Source organism: Podarcis raffonei, chromosome Z (genome assembly GCF_027172205.1).
Source record: "Podarcis raffonei isolate rPodRaf1 chromosome Z, rPodRaf1.pri, whole genome shotgun sequence".
In the NCBI taxonomy this organism is placed as follows: domain Eukaryota; kingdom Metazoa; phylum Chordata; class Lepidosauria; order Squamata; family Lacertidae; genus Podarcis; species Podarcis raffonei.
In genome coordinates, this window is record NC_070621.1 from 25,846,011 (window position 1) to 25,868,894 (window position 22,884).

At 41.3% G+C, this 22,884-nt stretch overlaps 1 protein-coding gene across 1 annotated transcript in view; it reads left to right on the forward strand.

Annotated features, from left to right (window-relative positions):
* AMMECR1 (AMMECR nuclear protein 1) overlaps window positions 1-20,316 on the forward strand; it is a 129,386-nt gene extending 109,070 nt beyond the window's left edge. The window contains exons 4-6 of the mRNA XM_053373841.1: window positions 10,759-10,849; window positions 13,631-13,727; window positions 15,891-20,316. Of these exons, the coding sequence (XP_053229816.1) occupies window positions 10,759-10,849; window positions 13,631-13,727; window positions 15,891-16,005 (303 nt within the window). The 3' untranslated portion in view covers window positions 16,006-20,316. The remainder of the gene's footprint in view (window positions 1-10,758; window positions 10,850-13,630; window positions 13,728-15,890) is intronic.
* Window positions 20,317-22,884: the final 2,568 nt, after the last annotated feature.

Genomic DNA, 22,884 nt, shown 5'->3' on the forward strand with positions numbered 1-22,884 from the left:
ATTTCCTAGTATCCTTTAGGCTGTGGTCTCCTATATCATTGTAGGCAATGGTGAAAAACCATTTCAGTCTGAGGGTTGTATTGTCTCATGGGCAACTTTCTGGAAACAGCATGCTAGTGGTGGACAGCAGCACAGACAAAGTAGGTAGGGCAATGTTTGTGACATCTATCTTTGTGCAGTGGGCTACATTCCAGTCATACAAATGTTTGATAACAAGGGAAGGAGAGGACCCACTTGCACACTTTTCCGTGCAGGCAAACAAGAAACATTTAAGCCAGACAAGGCTCTCAAGGATGGTGAGGAGGAAATGAGAAGGCGCCAGAGAAAGGGGGCATGACCTTAGGAGTAGCCTAATGGCTGGACAAGGAAGTGTGGAGGGCAGTATTTGGTTCTCAGACCTGAGGTGTGTGTCTCTTCCCCCCCTCCCCATTTTAAGCAAGATGGTAGCATCCTTTGAGAAAGAATGAATTTTATTGAAATATGGGACCTTAAAAGAATTATTCTCCTCTGACAGTGAGACAGCTTATATCATCCGTGTTTCTTTTAAGGAAGATGCAGTTATGCAATGTGAATGGCCAAAGGTAATTTCAAGATGGCTAGAATATGATCTTAAGAGAGAATGTAGGTCTTCCATCTGGCATAACTGCTCATTTCCAGGCCCTCCTGAAAGGAGACCTTTCTTCTGTAGGTATGCTGTTAATGATATTGTGGGAGCTAATACAACAAATAACTGACAGGTGCGAAACTACTTCTAAATTTCAGGTGCTTAGATGGTTGAATGTGGTGCTTTTTACGGCAGGTGAAGCTAAGGATGTGACTCAGGGATGCATCTGCACTTTGGTGCAGGCAGGCAAAGGACCCCTCCCCACTGGATAGTTTAATATTTTCCCTTGAGAAATACATACCTCTTCAGTGGGGGATGAGTGAATTGGCTGTCATTATCTCCCAAATGTTGTATCCCCCCCCCCACCAAATTGCTGTTGTTCCACCTGTTGTTCAAGTATAATTTGCATGTTTTCCAGCTACTTGCTAGAAGAGTCACTTGGGACCACAGTGTACAAATACAGGCATTTTCATTTGCCCCATTCATTCTTCCCTGGCATGGCTTTGTGGGACTCACCCTGCTCATCAGCTCCTGCTGTCAGGAAACTGGACATGTTGTTACTGCGTGCCTCTCAGAGCAAGGGCTTCCCACCCCACAAACTTTGCCAGTGTCTGCATAAAAAAAAAGCTGACGCATTACGTAGGGTAAAAGAAATGCCAGTAGCTAAGGGTTGGTTCAAATGTGAACATACTATTCATCAAAGCAGTTTGAGTGGCCCCAGGGACACAGACACATGGAAGAAGAAGTAAAGAGATCAGCTGGCCACTGGACCATAGCTCACTGGCAGAATACATGTTTTGCATGCAGACAGTCCAAAAATTGATCCTCAGCATCTTGAGGTAGGTCTGGTAAAGATTTCCTGCCTAAAACTTTGGAGAACCATTGCCAGTCAGTATAATCAACTCTCAACCTAGGTGGATTTAACTTGCACAATTTCAACTTTATGCGCTTGGCAGCCAGCCAACTGAAATCACACAAACACACAGAAGGCAGAGAGCTTAAAAGCTCTTTCTGCGCTATCTGCCGTGCTTACTGTGCTCCAGAAAACTCTCTCATGGGCTCTGGAGGCCTTCGCAAGATCTCGCAAGATCTCTGATGGCCCTCAACATGTCATGCCAGCTCTGGAAGATAAGATTGCTCATACAGGGGTGGTTCCAAGGAGTTATTTTGACTATCTGCAATTTTGGCTTTACATGCTACCCAAAGAACATAACCTCCATGCAAGATGCGATCCTACTCTATAGACAGGACTGAACTAGATGGACCAATGCTCCTGCTTGTTATTAGATTGCTTCCTATTGCTCCCTTTTACATGTGCTAAATCTTTGGATGTGCAGGGCCAAACATTGCTTCTTCCTCACATCTTGGTCCTGGAAACATTCAGGCTACTCCATGCAAAGCAGTTTCCTAGCATCTGAACTGTATGCCAATAATGGGTCTGACCCTACTTTTATCACAGCAACAGACACATAGGACGACTGTTCTCATCTCCTTACCCTAGTTCTTGAAATTTCCTTTCCTCGAGTGACATTCTTAGTACCTTCATCCCTCGACCACAGCTAGACCCTTCCCAGAATAAAGAGTATTTGGGCTGCCTAGATGACAAGACCCCGCTCTCGGCCTCACTGATGTGGTCCAAAGGAAAGCAGAGCAGTACATTTGGCACCAGCTTGGCTGTAGGTGTTGCTGGAAGGTGGCATACAAGCCGCCATCCAACTGTCTTAGGGATTCTACTCCAGATTGGTATAGCTTTTTCTTCTCCTAGAGATATCCCACAGGGCAGCAAAGGTTTAGGACCAGAGTTTTTCTTCTCTCAGAAGGGCTAGCTTTCTAGGTGGATGAGCCCCATCTGCCCCTCACTTCCCTCCACAGCATGTGCAGGAACTGCCTTCTTGACCATTGGTCCCACTATTGGTCTCAGCTGCTCAATCCGCAGGAGCCTTTATTCAAGTGCATGGGAAGTCCCTAACACATCAAGGGTTTGAGAACCATTGGCTCCCCTCACCTCATTTAGCCAGCCAGTTGAAGCCGTTTTCAGGGTGTGGCAGCTGTCATATGCTGACAGCTTTAGGAGTCATAGATGAGCGCTAGGAGCATCTGCCTTAAGGGGGGACATGAGAGGAGCAAAGGAGACATGAAACAGGAGAAAGAAGGAATGATAGCTTACATTTTCATTCTGCCTTTCCTTCAGATCACTTAAAGCAACTTAAATTTGTTAATCTAGTGATCCAATCAGGATCAGTGCACTGACATTTATTGGATTCAAATCAAGGTTTGATTTTGTCTCTCTTTAAATACCTTTACTGGATTCTTGTCTTCTCCTGGATCCTGCACACATTTCTTGTTGTGGCCTTTAAAGCTCTCTCTGGCACTGCCGCACCAAACTTGCTCTTAATATGCCAACATATTCCTGCCTTTGTTCATTCAGTTCTACCACCTTCACTGCTTGAAGGCCTCTGGCTCCCACAAAAGAGTCCTACCTCCCTTCTATTGTCTGGAACTAACTCTAAAATGTCTCTCTCCCTTTCTCTTTTTTCACTTTAAAATCCCTCTTCAAAATCAGCCTCTTCCATGAAATAATTGACACAATTCCTTGTAAACTAAGCCTAGACTTATGCAATTGTACTAATCACATAGCCTTGTTCTGTTGTCTCTCTCATGATTGATTTCTAGATTATACGACCTTTGCAACAGGTACTTGTCCTCTCTTTCTTAGTGAAGCACCATTGCACATGTGCTCCCAAGAACACAGAATTTAGAGCTAGGAGCAGAGAACTGTAGTTGGAGGAAGAAGAGACGAGAAGGGAGATTATTTTCTTTTATTAAAAAATGCAGGAGGATTTAACATATTTCAAAGTGGAGGTGTAGGAGGGAAGGAGAAATAGAAGAGGGAGGGAGGGAAGAAAGTATGTTGTAGGGTTGATGACTTCCAGATCATGTCAACATACTCTTGGTGAAGAGAGACTGCAGGAAGTAAATTGCAGTTTGTGCAAGTGTGGCAACGAGAGAGCCAGGAAGCCCTTTTGAGATCAGGGTAGCACAGCTGTGCCCAAGAAGAATGCCAAACTTGCATGCAGGAAGAAAAAAAGACTGGATAAATTGTCTCTCTTTCTCCATAAAAGCCAGAAAATTCTGCCACAAGAGCCAGAGGCCAAGATGGAGCTAGGCAGAATTCTCACCAAAGACAGAGAGCAAATTTTGCTCTGTCCACATTGCTGTCCTGCTTGTTTGAGTGAAACTACTCTCCTTTTTTCCATGGAAAACTTAAGGAAGGAGAAAGGGTGCAGGACTACTTTCCAATGGTGGTTTTGTTAAAATTCTCTGCAAAAGCCCAGATTATGGGCGGATAACCACCTTCCCTTTCCACCATGGACAATTGTGGAGAGGTAAGGGGGGGAGTTTTTTGCAGAAGGAAGCCACAGCAAAGTGCAGCTTATATCTCCTTCAAAAGCCCAATACAAGGGCGAACAGCTCTCTCTTCCGCCAAGTTTTCTGCATATGCTAGAGAAGTTATGGAAGGAGACTACAAAATAATGGCCTGGTTAGTAAACCCAATGGTCTTACTAAAACTGAAACACCACATACCTAGAGAATGCAGGCATATGACAGTTACCAATTTCATGCAAATGGTGATGGAGGGATTATAGTAGACAGGAACTGGGTGATCAATGTCTGGTATTAGGCTTGTTCCAGTCCTAAACAATAAAGAAACTTCTTCATGTTGTAACTTTTGTTCATCTTGTTATTCTTCAGATTTTTTTAGTCCTCTTGCAGTCATGCTGATGATTACAGTGTCATTCCCAAGCCCCACCCAGAAAGTCAAAATTGCAGAATAGGCAAATTGAAGGGGATAACAAAATCTTTAGGTTTAGTTGTTCCTCTGTTGAAGCCCTCCAGGAGTTTTAAACTACAATTGTGTTGGCTGGGGCTTATTGGAGTTGTAATACAAAAACACCTGGAGGGCACCAGGTTTAAGGTTCTCAGTTGTGTTATGAATCTCCACTGCAATACTCATACTTTAAAGCTGCCACTTTCAGGCAGGGTATGGTTCAAAATATTTTTCCATCCCTGATACGGCTTTAGGAAGGGATAGATAGATGGATGTGCGTATAGTGAAACTCATAAGAGTAGATGTGATTACTGTATTTCTTTCAGTGTATTTGCTATGAACTGGATTCCTGTTGCAGCAAGCTCAAGAGCTGTGTGTACCTGTAGAACTCTTCCAAAGCTGTCATCAGAAAGAAAAACAGTATCAGAACTGGCTTGCCCCATTGAGTGACTTCTGAGAATTAATTTCTCGTATGAAGTTTCATTATCAGGGCCTGTCAAATTTCCTTTTGATGTAGCTCATTGATGGTAGATGCTGGAAGTAATTAGGTGTTTATTTTTATCTAGTTACATTTTCTGCATCCATTTATCGTGTGTTTGAAATCCTTGTGGATAAGAGATCAATGATCTCTTCTTACTGCTGTAGTGGTGGTTGGTCCATTTGAGTCTTTGATCCCACCTTTACTAGACTCAGCTTAACAAAATTATTTATCAGATCCAATGGGAGGTAATAGATGTCATTGTTACAGCTGCATTTGTGCTGGATGTCTCATTATCTGATGAGGTTTAGATTTGAAGCAGCCTCTAACTTCTAGAGGGGTGGGGGAACCTTTTAGGATGATCCACTCCCTGAGAATTATGGATCTCACTGCTCTCCTGGTGTCTCCTGGAGATTTTTCTGACTAATATGATTAACTGCCCAATCAATGCCCTGGTTGATCTCTAGAATTTGGAAGTAACATAGGCTGTCAACATAATTGCAACCATACGTCCTCTCCTGTCTTGTAGAGTTGGACCATCTCCTTGGTTTTCTGAGGAGTGGGTTCAGTGAAATGAGAAGGATGATGACTAGAGCATAAGTGACGAAAGACTTGGGCCAAATCCGACCATACACAGGTAAGAGCCTATTCTGTGACTGTGTTGGTGGCAAAAAACAAATCTTAACAATATCCACTCCTTATGTAGATGCCATAGTTATAGCAGAATAGTTTCCATGACTCTAGGACTCTGCCTACTCTGTTTCCTATGGATGCTTTTCAGTTTGTACAATCTGATACATGGACAAGATTCTGGAAGAGTTGAGACCCACCATGTTTACTTTTGACCTGTCCCCATCTTGTCTTTTTAAATCTGCCAGGACAATGTTTGGAGTGTAGGTCACTGAGATGATAAATGCCTCATTAAGGGAGAGCAAAGTTCCAAACAACACTTAAGATGGTTGAAGTTAATTCCTTTCTACAAAAGCCATTGCTCGAAACATCCAATTTGAACAACTATTGCCTTGTCTTGGATCACAATGTGTAGATCTGCCTTTTACCAATACCATCTGGTAGGCCAGCAGTGCCTTTCCTGGAAATGTTAGACCTAGGCTCAGTCATTGATACTCAAATCATGTTTTTAGGTTGGGTTACTGTAATTCATTATACATGGGATTGTCCTTGAAGATAGCCCAGAAACTTCAATTGGTGTAAAATATGGTCACCAGGGTACTGTCTAGGGCCAGGTCCTTTACCAGCCTGAATGCTAATTTATTTCCAGACTCAGAAAATGATCTGGGACCATGGCATCTTAGAAATTAGAATGGCATTCTACTTCAGCTATCAGATGTGGGTACAAAAGAGAGGGTTTTTTTCCTGTTTTTGGCACCCGGGATGTGAAGTAGTCTCCCAAGAGAGTTATAACAAGTCCCTTGACTGCCCGCCATTTGGCAGGCTTTGGAAACAGTCTGGGACATTATCAGAACAAGACTTCATTTAGACTGCTTTTAGCCTACCACTGCTTTCAAATCTTTATTGTACTCAGTTGTTTTATGCTATTTGCATTATTTGTTATGCTGTTTTTATTGGCTTTTGCATTTTTTAAATTCCAGTATAGAAAGGTAGCTGTCAAGGGTTTGAGGATCAAGGGAATTTGGCCTCTCGATTCCAATATGCTGCCTGCCCCCCAGGTCATAGTTCAAGCCTGATCCAGAGTCCAGGTCTGTGGCTGCCCATGTTGAAGGCAGAAGTTACTCTCAGCCCCAGGGTAAACCAACCCTCAAAGGAAGTAAACTGTTCCCACTTGTTTGATTCACCCAGTTTGAGTCAGGAGATTCTCAAGCTGCATACCAGATGTCCCCAAGGAGCAAGAGCGAAAAGTACCACTCTCTGCTTCCTGAAGCCTCAGGCAAAGTCAGCCAAATGCATAGTAGCAGAATGTGACCAAAGTGATCCAAGACACTGGTTTTCGAACCAAAGCCTTACCTAAATAACCATGCCTAATGAACCTTGTTACGGAAGGGTTTAGGAAACACGCACACAAATAACAAAACCTTGCCTAAACTGGATACATGACAAACACTCTTTGTCCCCTCAAAGAGGTGTGGCTTAAGGTTTTAGTCAGAAAGTTCAGAACCAAGATAGGGGACAAAGGAGTAATGTTAAGGAAATGTCTCATGCCCTCTAGCATAGTAACCTGCTTCTCAGCTGGAACTTCCAAAACTCTTTGATGAACTCATGACAGCACAGTTGAAGAATGTTTGCCCCATTAACGGACTGGTCACTTTCGGCCTTGAGACGCTGGTACCAGATAGCACAGGTGCAATAATTTTGCAACTGCTAACAGTTTGCTAAAAGAGAGAAAACTGCTTTCTCATAATTCCAGATCTTACTTCAAAAGTCTAAGCTTCTTGCTCAACTGAAGTTTTAAGAACTGAGCCAAAGTTTGGGCACAGAACTGGTACAACATCTCAATATCTTGACAGTAGCAGATGGGATTTTGTCCCTTCCTATACCGTTGCCGGTTTCCATGAGATGGTCTGCCTAGACACCTGGAACCCATTCTTAGTTAGGCTACCAATAAAGTGGTGGTTATCATCTCTGGGCCCAGTTCTCAACTTAGTCGATCAGTTCCCAGTCCTATGCAATTCCTATCTTTTGTCTTGTTTTGAAAGCCTTCAAGACAAAAGATTCCACTGTGTCCCAAGGCACCGAATTCCAAAGTTGAAATGCTATTATATTTCAAAACGGTTATTCTCGCGTTTTGTGGCTTAAATCCATTGTTTCTTATCCTATGGGGGGAGCAGAGGGGGTGAATTCTTCTGCATTCTCCGAGAATATGATATGCGAAAATTGTGATTGAAATGTAGCAGTTTCTCCCGGTCGTTCTCCACAGAATCCAGAGCAACAGGTGTGTGTTCCAATCAATGTTTGATAAAATATTTCTATATTTTCCATGTGTGTCTGATAGAAAGTGGTGGTGAAAGCTTCACAGGAAAATGTATAAACATCTGGTGGTTTCACACATAGAGCCAAGCCATTGCACCTCGGTGCTACAGAAAGCCAAAAAAATGCCTCATGTTTCTAAGTCACAAACATTCTGCGGTTCTGGATACTTCTGATCTTCCCATTTCACATGGGGCCATTTCTGTTGTAGGTAGTGTTTGCTAATTGTCCTGCAGACATACAGTTTGCCCTTCTGTTTAGAAAGGGTCCATAAGTAAGAGATAAACTTCTTTCTGGCTCCCAGTCCACATGTCATTCCCTTTAAAAATGCTTTAAAATATTCTAGCCTACTGTCTCTAGTGCATATGCTACCACTGCATAAATCATTCAAAAATATTTCCATGGAAGCCACCAGTATTACTTCAGAAAGGGTTCATAATCATAATCCATATTTGTGAGCAGGAGATGTTTATTTCTTCCATGCTCACCTTTAGCTATGCCTTCCATCTTGGTTTTTCACATGGCATTAGTGTTTATATACTGATTTCCAGAAGAATCCTCTATTACACCCCCTCTGTATTGTGTCCATTTTGTGCATTGGTATAGCACTGTTATCCAACCCTGATTACAAATAATTGGGGCATATAATAAAGTCAATCCACAGTAACCTTGATCTGATCAGATTTTGAAACATGCTTATCCTTTCACTAAAACAATTCTCAGGATTGCTAACAACTGCAATTAAACAGCACAGTAGTGATCCCTTCAGGAAATGCTAGGTGCTAATCTAAAAACCATTAAAAACTCTGGGAGTGCAAACAATTTAACCTGGCATCTAAAATATGCCAAATTTGGCACTAGGTGAAAGGGAAGATTCCATAGTTAAGATGCCACAACCAACAAATTCTTCCCCTGGTAGCTACCCTTCCCATCTCAGAAGACACCCAGAACCCAGGCTTTCATGGTTATTTTAGTAAACAGGAAGGAACAAGTAGTCTTGGTCCCACAAGACTTAGAAAGATGAAAGGACTCACAGGTCATGTTTTGACATAATGCTAAACCATAACTTTAGTTCTTGGTCAGGGAATGGGAACCTACGACCCTCCAGGTGTTGCTCGACTCAAGCTCCCATCAGCCTCAACAAGCATGGTATTTGTAACCTCCTGGGAGGAAATGGATGTAGGTTTGTCAGGCAGGGAGTGTATGTGAAGATCTGCAACATCCATCTGCATCCCAAGTGGTTTCTTCTACTCCTCTTCAACCATCCAAGTGTCAGCTCTTGGACTCTTCTACCTTTCCAGGCAAGCTAAGGTATCCAAGCACAGTGGCATGTCTTTAGCACAATTGTATCCTTGGATGGGTTGGTATGATTATTTTTTCCTAGGGGCTGTGAATATATAATGGGGAAACAGTGGAGGTCCCATTGGTGATTAGCTCCTCCTGTGCAGTTCTGATTAGGTATCTAATAAACTGGATCATAAATCAGTTTTAAATTGAATCCTTCATCAGTCTTGGAAATAGTTAGTTTGCATAGTCACACCTGACTCTCCTGTTAAACCTGGTTGGTTAGCCTGCCTGTCTTTTGCCTCTCCGTGGCAAATTTCCCAGAGATGCTGTAGTTAACTTCAGAGCCAAGTGCAAATCTCCATTGCAAATGGTTGTTTCGCTAACTTTGGCTGTCCCAGCTTAGAAGTCTTAGGTTTGTGCAGAGAATAAAATGGCTGGCTTGCATGTATGAATTGTCATGAAATCATTTGCACTAGTCTTTGCTTATTCTTAAATGAATTTGTATTGGGAAGTTCAGTGTATATTAGTGTACTATAAGTTAGAGTTCTCAAGGGTTATGAACACAAATGCTACTTCCTTCTCCCATGACGATGCGAAAGTGAGAATAATATCGGTTTTGTATTGCATTCTGAAATATATCTGACTCTGCTAACTGGGTGGCCTCCTTGAGCCTCAGTATTCCAGTGCACAAGTCTAAGCAGGCATGGGGAAGACATTTGTTTGTGTGTAATTTTTATGAAAATACGGCTTTTGACGCCCAGCCAATTTATCAGTAATCTCAGTTTGACATAACTATTACTTCCACATGAAGACTACTCTAAAAAAGAGAATACAAATAGTTATATAATAGGGTTCAGTGTGACTTCCTTGAGACTGTGGGATCAACTTTTACACTTATCTTCTCTGAAGCAGCTGTAAAAAAATATTGCAAGTCTCTTGTGTCACCCCATCGAAGTCTTAGCTTGTATCAGTTCTGTAGTTCTCTGTTTGGGGGCTTATGATTGCGTAAGCATTTAGATATCTCTCAAGCCACTTTGAATAAGTGAGATGCTTTGCCATGAAAAGGACTCAGAGGGTACCTTTCAGAGCCTTTAATTATTAAGCTATCTATTTGATCCATTGAACTTCACCAAGCTGGTTGGCCATTTGTTAAAATGGAGTTAGTCCTATTGCTTTTGGTAAGTCTCTGTTGTAATATAAAATAGCTGCTTCACCTGGACATGGACGGTCACTTCAGCAGATGTATCCTATGTTGAGTATAGCAAGAACACTCCATCACTTTTGAGAAGTGAGTGGGAGCAGATGTGCTCACATAGGAGACAGTAGGACTCAACTTCTGCCGACCTTTTATTGGCTTCAGTAGTAGATGCTGATGGAGTCATTCATATTCCATAGCATCCTAAGTGAAGGATATGCTTCTTTCTCCTCAGCTTCTCATTCAAGAGAGGCTAAATGTGACTTTAAAAAAGAATACCCTGGAAGAGCAAACAAGGTCAAGACTTGGGATGACCTTTTTAAAAAAAATGCAGAATTGACTCTTTGAGATTTATGTTTCTATCTCTTTGTTTTCATTTTTCTTTTTTTCAATGTCCTAATAATGCTGTCCATTTCTTTCAGGTGGGTGTACATGGTATTAGAATAGAATTCATCAATGAAAAAGGATCAAAACGCACCGCCACCTACTTACCGGAGGTTGCAAAGGAGCAAGGTCATTGTTGCACTTTATCTCATATGCTCTGGTGAAGAATTTAAACATACCTAGGAACTTAAAATGCAATATTTGACCTTGCGCTGATGTCAGATGATGGAGCGATACTTTAATTGTAAGGGATGACTCTTCTTTAAATGCCACTTATGTATCAATAGAAAATAACGGATTGTGTCCAACTAAGGCACACTCAGAGTAGACCCACTGAAACAAATAGACCAGTTAGCCACATCAGTTGGTTTCAGTGAGTCTATAACTTACTTGCATACAACCCCAAGTCCCTTTATTGGGAATCCTTCCATACATTGCAGCAAGCTAGCAATGTGCTGCAGTAAGGTAGCTGAGTATCAAGATCAGTAGCATGCCAAATAGGAAACGTAGAGCAACGTCCACAGGGTCTCTGTGACAAAAAGCTGCTCTTTGGTGCATGGGGCTATCATCAGCAACATGGCGAAAGTATTTTAAGTAAGTGATGAGACAGTTAATTGCTATAATGTTCCTCTTGTCTGGCGGTCACTGTTGGTACTTCATCTGCATGTACTTCGATTTGCTGCTGTTTGGAGGAGACTCCGGCCTCCATTTTTCTTTAAGATGTTTCGCACTTTATGGTTTTTAAAATGTGCTTCTAAAAATACGATGTGTGAGTGAACATTATTGGAAAAATGCAAGTCAGTGTGCCAGAATTGAGTGGCTTCAACCTGTCAAGTGCCCAGCAGGTTACATACATACTTGGGTGTTGCTGTCACAGGATGTGGGGGGTAGGCATAAGGCCAGGGGCATCAATGACACAAGAAGCCACATTGTGATGCAAAAATACTACATGACACAGAGCCTCAAATTCCAGTATTAAATTGAAAGCTGTCATTGGCCAGGATCACCTATCAACATGGAGCGGGTGTTGCTCTGTCCCTTGGCAACTCTTTGGTTAAAAACCCAACATGGTTTGCAGCAAAAGTTAAGAGTAAAAATTGGTTTGATTTTGGGCTATAAGTGCCTGTAAGGACTGTGCTTGTGTATGACTCTGACCCTCTTCTTATCACAATGAAAACCATGCACTAGTTAGGACTCCCATCTAAGTCCACAGTCTGAGGCAGCCTGTCAGCAGCCCTGTCCCATGCCGTGCTATAGCAAAGGCACTGAGCTGTCAACTTAATAGTGTGGGAAAACTCAGTGAACTTTGTCATTGACTAATTATATGAAATAAAGCAGCTAATGTATATTTGCCAAAGGTTTTCTCGGCATTATTACTTTTATTGCGTTGGTTGCACTTTTTCTGCATCTCTGTACATGAGTTTCGAGTTTTTTAAGGCACCTCATTGGATTTCAAGGCGTCTCAGTGGGTTGTGTCCTATGTTAGTCATACTCAGACCCAACCCATTGAAATTAATGAACGAGGCTAACTTAAACCCATTAATTTCAGTGGGTCAACTCATGAGTAGACCTTAGTTAGGTAAAATCCCTTGTGTGGACTGGGAAAAGATCATTTTTTTAAAAAAAAACAAAACAACCTGTATTGAAATGCTTGGGATAATTGTTCATCCTTTATCTTCTAAGAAGCTGTAAAGGTCTCTGGAGATAATAGGCTCTCTAGATTTACAAGGCAAATGAAACCAGGGGCGGGGGTGGGAGGGTGGGAATGTTCTCTGAAACACAGTGATGGTTGGCACAGTCCACCTAGTACCACCACTGCACAATCACCATTAAAAATGGGCAAATGTTGATAAACAGTTGTTTGTGGTTAGATTGTTCTTCATTAAATAACATTGTTATTTTGCTCATTGCTATGGCACAGCATCTTTGATAAAGTGTAAGTTATGCATTTGCTGATCACCATTTTGTACTGAGATGTAAAATAGGGTTCATCTTAAGGAACTATGAAGTAGGTTACTTCTAAGCCATGGCTATTATCAGTTGCCCACCTGTAATATAAGCATGAAATAGGAACATAGTTCTGCTTCTGATTTTGATTTTTTTTTACAAAATGTTTATCCTGTTCTTCCTCCAAGGATCTCAGGGTGATACACATAGTCCCCTCCCTCTATTTATTGTCAGCAATAACTCAGAAGGGTGGACAATGACTTAGGATCACCCAATGAACTTCAGAATTGGCTGTGGTTGTGAACCTGGTTCTCCACGTAGTCCAGCACTGTAGCTTGTAGGTGGAGGTCCCATGGACCTCCAGATAGCTGTTGGACTGTAGCTCTCATCATCCCTCACCATTTGGCCAGGCTGGCTGGGGCTGATGGGAGTTGAAGTCCCAACAACATCTCAGAGGGTTCCCTAGCCTTGCCCTGTTTTGATGCTGCAGTTGAAGAGAGTGTGTGTCTGTTTTACCTTTTGTGGGGCCAAGATTTAACCAACATACATGCAATATTACCATTAGAAACTTCAATTGCAAATGACTTCATGTAGTTTTTTCGTGCAAACATGGCAGCAAATTTCTTGTTTGCTTATTACATACATATTAAAAACAGTTAAATGAAGCTGCTCTTCCATATAAAACATCACAAGTAAGTATACAAACTAAAAGCATCAAATGTTTAAAAAATGAGCTCTAGAAAGCAGAATTGTGTGTGCCTTCTGACTTCCCACCCTTCTTCACAGGAAGAAATAGGTCAGATTTCTTCTTGCAAGGGCATTTTTCTAGGTGAGAGAATTTGCATGCTACATGGTTAGACCTGGCCCTGGCGTCTACACAATGTCTTCACTATTATGCCTTGCAATTTGGCTTTTGGTTTCTGTGTTCTAATAGTATTTTCCTCCCCTGATAATTCTCAACAGGATGGGACCATATTCAGACCATAGATTCCTTATTGAGAAAAGGAGGCTACAAGGCTCCAATTACAAATGATTTCAGGAAAACAATAAAACTGACCAGGTGGGAGTCCATTTTTCTCTATGCTTACAATCTGCATTTCATGGGCACGCCAGTTTTATTATTGGCAAAAAGTGAGCTGTTTCCTGCAGCATCTCTCCTGATAATGGCAGCAAAGATCTAATAATGACGCTTAATAAAATATTCTCCCCTTTCTTCTGCATCTGGATCTAATGGATTCTAGGAGTCTGGGCATATTAGGGTATTAGAGCTTTGTAAAGAGGAATTGATTATGATGATGAACAGATTGCAGTATGAGAGAGCAGCAGTCCTGAAGCTCTTCATTTAGAGGCTGAGGCAGTTGCTTTCAGGCTCTTAGCCCAAAGCAAATGTGACATTAAATGTACAACTGTATTAGCTGCAGGATTGAGGCTGTCGGCAGAGGGGGCTTAACCCTTTCTCCCTGTGCTGCACCCCTGCTGAAAATCCCCAGCTGCTTTTGTTAACAAGGAAATGTTTGTTTGTTTGTTTGTTTGTTTGTTTGTTTGTTTGTTTAGGAAAGTATTTGTATACCACCATTTCATGCAATACAACATGGAGGTGCACGGCAGCATATACCATAAAATGTAAAACACCACAAAACAGTATACAATTACTAAAATGACTGATGATAAAGAATAGACACATACAGTGATTAAAAGTAGGCACCTTGAATGAGTTCATGCATTTAACGTCAAAAGCTTTGGCCCTCACATCAGAGCACTGTGTCATGGCTGGACCAGCTTTTGTGCTGAACAGATCTAGGATCAGTTTTGAGCCCTTGAAAGCTATCATTGGACTTGGCCATTGTTCTGGGGTCTTAATTTTACCAATTTCTTGCAGAGCAGCTTCCCTCGTAGCTCTGTATTGGCACTTGGGTCAGCCTATAGCTTATGATCTATGCCAGAGCCTGTGACCATCCAGATCTGGCTGCAGCTGATATTCCACCATGCCTCATTCTAACTCAGGCTCAGAAGAGTTGGGAGTCAAACATCTGGGTGGCCACAGGATCCACATCCCTGATCTTTGCAAATTTGATGGAGATGTATGGTCCTTTTAACTAGGCACCACTTCCCCAGTCCTGTACACATTGCCGAATGGGTAGACTTAATTAGACCCGGATTACAACTGCTTCAATTTCAAGCCAGTTTAGCTTTTAAGGGAAACTTTAACACAGCAGAACAATTCTGCCTTTTTTTCTCTTTAATGGCTAAATGTTTGCCGATCTGTGCTGTTTGTGTAATTAAACATCAAACTACCTTTAAAGGCAATTCCAGAACTATTCCAGATAAGTGCGTGTTGCTGATCATGGGCCAGATCCTGTGTTGGCAGCCACACCAAAATACACATTCATCCTTAGTAGAACTTCTGGTTTAATTTACAATGCTTTTGTCCTCATGGGTCTTACCTCCCTTCCCATTTAGACTCACTACTTCATCTTCTTTGGCGATTCATTTTATTCTGATATATCAACAGTTGCACTTTTTAAATCATAAAGCTAAAGGGACCCCTGACCATTAGGTCCAGTCGTGGCTGACTCTGGGGTTGCGGCGCTCATCTCGCTTTATTGGCTGAGGGAGCTGGCGTACAGCTTCCAGGTCATGTGGCCAGCATGACTAAGCCGCTTCTGGCGAACCAGAGCAGCACACGGAAAAGCCGTTTACCTTCCTGCTGGAGCGGTACCTATTTATCTACTTGCACTTTGACATGCTTTCAAACTGCTAGGTTGGCAGGAGCAGGGACCAAGCAACAGGAGCTCACCCCGTTGCAGGGATTCGAACCGCCATCCTTTTGATCAGGAAGTCCTAGGCTCTGTGGTTTAACCCACAGCGCCACCCGCGTCCCTTTTTTAAATCTTAGCAGTACATAAAACAGGTCCTGTGCGTGTGCTTAGAAGGCGATTGGGCCAGATCCAGCCCCCGGGCCTCAGTTTGCCTACCCATGTCCTAGGTCATTGGTGGATAATGGATCATAAAGGGGCGGGGAACCTGTGTGCGGACATATGTGTGTCTGGCCTCTATACGCAGACTGCAATGTGTGTGCATTGTGTTACTCACTGAATATTTTGCAGTCAGAAGTCTGTTTCTTGATGTGTTGCTTTGGGAAATCCTGAACATTTCCTCCTTTTCTTTAAACCCTTCTGTCTCTGTTTTTCTCCCTCTCTGCCCCCATCCCCGGCCCCTGTAGGTACCGCAGTGAGAAGATGACCATGAGCTACACAGAATACCTTGCTCACCGTCAGCACCATCACTTCCAGAATGGCATTGGGCACCCCCTCCCACCATACAACCATTATTCCTGACACTGAGCCGCATGACCAGTCCCTGGACTTCTCTGCAGACCTCTTCCCAGGAGACCCCGCCCCCTCTTGGTCTAGCTATCTCTATTACTGTACAATTTTATGATGATAGTTTCCGTTGCCATGATGGCACTTCTCCACAGCAGGTTAAGTTCATCATGGCAACGGATGGAAACGCTGCATCATTACAAAGAGCCCCTTCACTCTCTTTTTACAAAATCCTTACTTTGGCTAGTATATAGATCTTTTGGGATTCTTTTGATATAAAACCTTAAAATTCTAACTTCATTAACATTGAACTATATCAGTCAAGTTTCTCTGTAAGACTGTGGATGGAAGGAAAGAGTATAATGCTTAAAGGGCTTGGATTAGAGAATACAAGCATGATTAGCTGCTCATAAAAACAAAATATACAAGATTTAGGTCAGAAACTTAGACTATGAAGGAGGCCTGAGTAGGACTAACTGTACAATCCTCAATGTTCCTATAAACTTGTTTTGATTTCGTGTAAGTAAATATGTGAGCCTCAGATCCTTCTGATAATCCTAGGAGAGGCAGATTTTGAGATGAATTGCTTGATTATGAATAGAAGGCAGCTATGGTTTTTGCGTGGTATACAATGATCATATAGGAAGAATTTTATTGCAAAGCCAGTTCAGGCAATATTGGCCAATGCATTTGCCATTTTAATTGCTGCACATCTAGGAAGGCGGTGTGCCACCTTTTTACTCATGGGACTCAAGGCCTTCACAGGCCCCATGTATAGCAAGGTGGCTTGTGCATGAGTGACTGTTTGCACCAATGCCATTCTAAGACTTCAAGGATAGAAGCTGCTTTTGTGCTGAAGCCGTTGGCATGTAGCAGCTGTCGTATAAGGAAGTCAATGGATTTAGGTATTAGTGCCTTTGACAAGGATGCAAGTTATCAAAATAATGGGGGGGGGGCATAGGGATAAACTGGAGAAAAGATGGCTATATTGAACTCCTTTCTCTATTGAGAGTTGGTGAGGAATGAAATTAGTTTGAGAGCAGAAATCGGTTTTCTTCTCTCTCTTCCCAACATATTCCAGTTGCCTGGAGTTTGTTACAATCAACCAAACGCAATTACTGTTTTAAGTAGTCATGGTGGTGGATATGAAAAATGCGTTTGGATTTAATGAGTCATCTGAATGGTTCTGAGCCGGAGGGATCAGTCCTGTGGCAATGACTGTCTTTCTGTCCTACGTGAAAGGGGCTGAAAGAGTTATTGTCTTGATCAGACTCTAGCAATGAGGAAGAGAGACGGGGAAAAGGCGTTCATGAAGTTGGAAGCTGTTAGTAGTTTGGGACTCACCTTATTTAATGTACTGACAGAACTCTCGTGGACAGTGATGAAGTGTATATTCAAGGGGATAGGCTCTTTGCTAAACAGCCCTGTGATCTTAAGATGAAGAGCGAGATATAAATTTAATAAATAACAATAATAAATTTTGGAGGAACCAAATACATTTTCACAGGAATCCCAGCATATTTCATTCACTAGATGTGGAGTTCATATGCATACCTGTAGGAGGATAGATGAGCGTGGGCAAAACCAAACACTATTAAATGTCAAGCAGCTGGTTAAGAATCCTCAAATGTACTCTCAATTCTCATACGTACAGAGAGGCAAGCAGAGGGTGGCTCTCACATTAACAGGGAAGCTAGCAGAGAAAGTTCTCACAGGGAATGCTGTCATTTCCTTCATCCACAGCATTTGATGTCCAAATATTAACTTTCTGTTTTAATGCCTTAATTTTAAGTGAGCAGAAGGCCTGAAAACACAAGTAGCCAACAGATGTCTGGCAGACATTGCAGGTCAGGAAAAGAACTGGCCATTGCTTCTGTTGAAGTTATGTGGGGACCCTTTCCATTTGGGTGTTGGAAAGCAGATTCACCTTGAAACAACAAGTATCAACAAGTGGCTTTCTGAATGCAACTTTTTCATTCTTGCCCTTTAAAGGGAAACTTGAGCACAAGCTGAAAAAAAATATTATCTGCTGCAAAACATTTGAAAAATCAGCCATGGCCACCCAATCCCATCTTTCCTCTGTTATCTCATTACAGCTCATGCTTCTGGGTGAGCTCATTGTTAGAAGTTTTTTAAAAAGATCTATTATATATATATAAATATATGTGTATCTAAAGGTGCTAATCAACCTTGAGCAGGTCACGTGACTGGTCATGCGGACTCGGAAATCATATCAGATTTTTTTAGAAAAAAAATCCTCAATATATGCAGATGTTATACAGAATTTCTTACCAGTGTAATAATGAAATACTGATTTAAATAAAATATCCTGCAGGGTTTGAAGGACGAGGTCAGCAATACTTCCCACCATGGCTTGGGGGAGGAAAAAGGATCATTTTGTCTCCTTTTTTGTACACAGTGTAATGCACAATGCATATTTGTCTATGTTTCAGTAGCTGTTGCTTGGGAAATTAAAACTAGTTCAAAGGGTTATACAAACTGGAAAGGTGTGCTTTAAAAAAAACATGAAAAACCTCCAGACCCTTCTGAGCCTATCTTGCATATGTTCATTTAGGAAGAGTTCTTGCTTGGCATGTTGTGAGACAGAAGCTTCAGCAAATGTTCTGTTTTTACATATAGATGAATCTGTTTCTTGCTGACATTTTTTTCCTGGCACTTACCTCTTGAACATGGAAGTGCCAACGACACAAAGGATTATGTTTCTTATGTAATTGTAGGTTTATTCGTACAAAACATGATGTACTTCACAGGAACATTGTAGCTCTGTTTGCTGAAAACAAATCAAGGAAAAAACAAGGCTTGAAATATGCCTTGTGGTTTGTTCCTAAATATGCAAATTGAAATTGGAGCATTTTGTGTTGATTTTGAAAATCCCAGACAGATTTCTCACCTTCCTGTCAATATTGATCACTGAGCTTTGGGCAAGCATTGATCAGTTACTTTTGCCTTATTTCATTCCAAAAGGCGCTTTTGTTCTAGCTTTAAAAGTTTGCTTCCTGCACCCGTGTGGTATGAGGCAGTTCCAGAACAAGTCTCTCTGGTTATGCTGAAGGAGAGTTGCGTCCCTGAGCTGCACACACACAACATACACAGTTCCAGTAGCTGGAAGAGTCTTGTGCAGTGATGTGTCTTGCATCGTTGCCACTTTCCCGCTGGGGCCGCAGCAGGCTCCGGTGGGATGGGAGGTGCTTTGCACCAACCGCAACACAATTGTCAGCTGGAAGCACCGGGCCACACCACACACCCCGATGCGTATGTGTATCTCAACCTTTTCACTTGTCTTCAACTGTGCAGGTTCTTGAAACTGTTGCCTGGAGTAGATTACATCTCTTGTGTGTTGGATCAAACCAAAGAATCCTCCAGCCAAGCCTAAATGCTGCTCCTAAAAATAAAAATAAAAAAGCCTGCCTTCCAGTCCTTCCAAAATCCCTGCAGGATGAAATGGGTTAACTTTTTTTTATTTTTGTACAGTTTCTTAACTGATTTTTTGCTAGTGATGTTAATTGAATTAAGTTTCGAGGAGCCTAAGCGACTCCTCCAATGAAATAAAACTGGTGACTTTTTGTGTTTTAAATAAAATAATATAGAAACCCGAAGTGTGCCTCTCAGATTTTAAGGGTTTCTGGTTACATTTATTAAGACCAGCAATGATTATTCTTTATATACAAAGATATGTTTTTTTCCTTGTTTTTTTTATTACTGTTTCAGAAGAAGACTAAAAAAATGAATAAAAAAAAAATACCTTCCTTTTGCTCTGGATCCAGTAACTTTGCTGGTACACAAATGCACTGAGAACAAAAGAACTTTTGTAACAACTTATGACTGTTTTGTATATCAAAGTTGATTCTTTTCAAAAGATTGGATCTAGTTTCTAAGTTATTTTCGTGTTTTATATGTTACAAGAATTAATGGTTCACCAGCATAATGAGTTCTTTAATGCAACAAGGTGACACAAATGGGCAAAAAAAGAAAAGCTGCCTGGAGTAGCTTAAAGGCCCCTATTTTTTTCCTTCCTTAGTAACTTGACTATTGATTACAATATTATCACAGATTACCACAAACCTCCTACCATTTAAACTAGATCCTTCCATGTTTATTTGCTATTAGTGTGAAGATACTGTTGAATAAAATGGGCATTTTTTAAGTATGGCTTAAAGTTAAAAATGAGGAAAAAGGAAAAAAAAATCTAGAAGGTAATTTGTGGGTCTGTGAGATAATGGCTGTGGAAAGATATTGTAGTAGTTTTAACACTATTGTTATTACCTTTTAAATCATTTACCCAATAAAAATAAGCAGAAAAAGAAATAATCACTACTTGTATTTATGCTTCTCCTTCAAAGTGTTTTGGCCTGGTATATTTCAACCAGATACGTTCAGCTGCCACCATTCTGCAAGAAAATGGGAGATAGGGAGGCTTCAAGTTCACCTTGAAAATGCATTTTAGCTTTTCAATATGTAAGCAGAGGGCTTTTCTTTGAAGTACAGTAGGTACCCGTGAGGGGGTAACTATACTGGGCATTCTCTGGTGAGCATCATGTAAGATTTAAAGGTGTTTCTACCTATTGGCAACTTGTTAAGCCAATTCACTGTACAGTGGTACCTTGGTTTACGAACTTAATCCGTTCCTGAAGTCCGTTCTTAAACTGAAACCGTTCTTAAACCGAAGCGCGCTTTCCCTAACGAGGCCTCCCGCCGCCGGTGCCCTTCCACCATTTGGATTCCATTCTTAGACCAAGGTAAAGTTTGCAAACTAAGACACTACTTCCGGCTTTGCGGAGTTCGTAAACCGAGTAGTTTGTAAACAGGACTGTTCGTAAACCGAGGTACCACTGTACTTGGTGTTCCTCTGTTGCATGTAAATTCAACCTCCTGAAGTGTTTCAGTGGACTTTTTCAACTTTTCGAAGTCCACTTGGAGAAACAGAATTCCACAGCCCCTTCAAGTGTGATGTACGAGTTGCAGTTTGTGGCTGAATACCACTCCTTTAACATTTTTTTCCAGCCTCCAATCAGCTGGCTTCAGTTGGAGCTACTGCTAGGCCCCTTCCATTATGTAAATGACCCATGTTTGTGTAAATCGTAAGGAAAGATCTCCCATGCTTTGTAATAAAAGCTACTTTGGGGGCATGCTTTCCCACAAGCTCAGAATCTGAGCTGTGCTTTTCTTCCAGCTGCTTTTAAAAAAAACTTTAAAGGGCTGACTTTCCCTTCTCCCCTCCAGTTGGGTGTGTGATTGTGGAGTAGCAGAATGCCATGCCTATTAAGTATCTAGACCTCCTGGTCTTAAATTACTATTGATGCAGTAGTAATATGGTGACTTAAAACAGGGGGACTTTCGACGCTCCAAGTCAAATTACAGTTTACAAGTTCGCTTTCACAATCTTAAGAGTCTTGTGGCACCAAATGTATTAAGAGCACAAGCTTTTTTGTGAACCACAGTTCACTGGGTCAGCAATGTAATCCATGAAATCTTATTGCCATCATATGCATTTTGATCTTTGAGATGCAATAGGACCCTTTGTTCTTTTTGCTCCAGCTGGCTAACATAATTACCCCCCTTTGGCAATTCCACAATCCAGTTATTTTTAAAGGAAAAACTATTATGCCAGCTGTAGCCTGATATTGTGATATGTAGATCAATGGATTAAACTAGCTGATAGGCTCCAAAATTATTATATTTGGCTACACAACCACCAGCCTTATCCTTAATTTTTATCTATATGCTTTCCTAGAAATGTGCATAGCTCTCAGGTACCTACTAGCTGGTGCTCTTGCCGTCAGTAGCAACTATGAACTTCCTGCATCTCCAAAGGACTTTTAGAGCAAAGGATGGCTTTGTGTTTTTGCTCCAGGGTGGTCCAAGCCCTTTAGATTCTGGATGGACGTTTTAGCCACCATCCCACAAATGTCCAAAAGTGGAAGTTACCTTTAGCATAACTTGTTTTAATTCCTTTACACCACAACTGTGCTAATTGGATGTAGGAATATTTATTCCATTTAAATAAATGCAACCAACTTCCCCAGGAACAATATTTTATTAAGAGATAAAGAAGTCATTTCAGACACAAATACAAATTCCCATAAATTCAAGTACGCGATATCTACTTTGTGTGTGTATTTGGAAAATGTTACCTAATGGGTTTTTATTACATTTTTTTAAAAAGGAAGGAGTAGTTTATAAAATTGAGCCTACTATAAGACACCTAGGATTCAGTGGAAGAGAGGAGGGCTTCAGGGTGGGTTATAGGTCAGCGGAGACACACACAAATCCCACTGCCAGTTTTGATGATGGAATAAGCCTCTGCCAAACGGGTACCACTGAAGAGAAATTCAAAGTAACAAAAGTAATACAGTTTGGCCAAGAAAGGGAGAAAATGAGATGGCTGGTTTTTTAAATTAACTGGCTGGAGATGTCTGCTACTGCAGGAGAATGGCAGCTTCAGATTAGATGCCATTAAAAACTCATTTTTCCCATATTTATAAAGAGGCAAAAAAGGAATAGGAATTCCCCTGATCTGGATGGTGGCCCAAACAGCAAGGATAGGTTAGCTATCCTAAAGATACCTAATAAATCATTTATGGATCACAGTTCCTGCTTAAAAAATAAATACTTAATCATAGCTGCTGCAGAAATGTATCATATGTAGGTTAATCTTCACCTCCATCACACAACACAACCACAAATGTACAAGAAATCAGGGTATTTTGCCCTATAAAGACTACTGGCGTACAACTCAAGTTCATAATACATAGCAAAATAGTTCATTCTAAAAGAGGAGTAATGAATACGGCCTTTACAAAACACTGAATTAGCAATACAGAAAAATATCAAAATTCTGATATAGGCCACAGAAGAAGATAGTCACAGCTACAC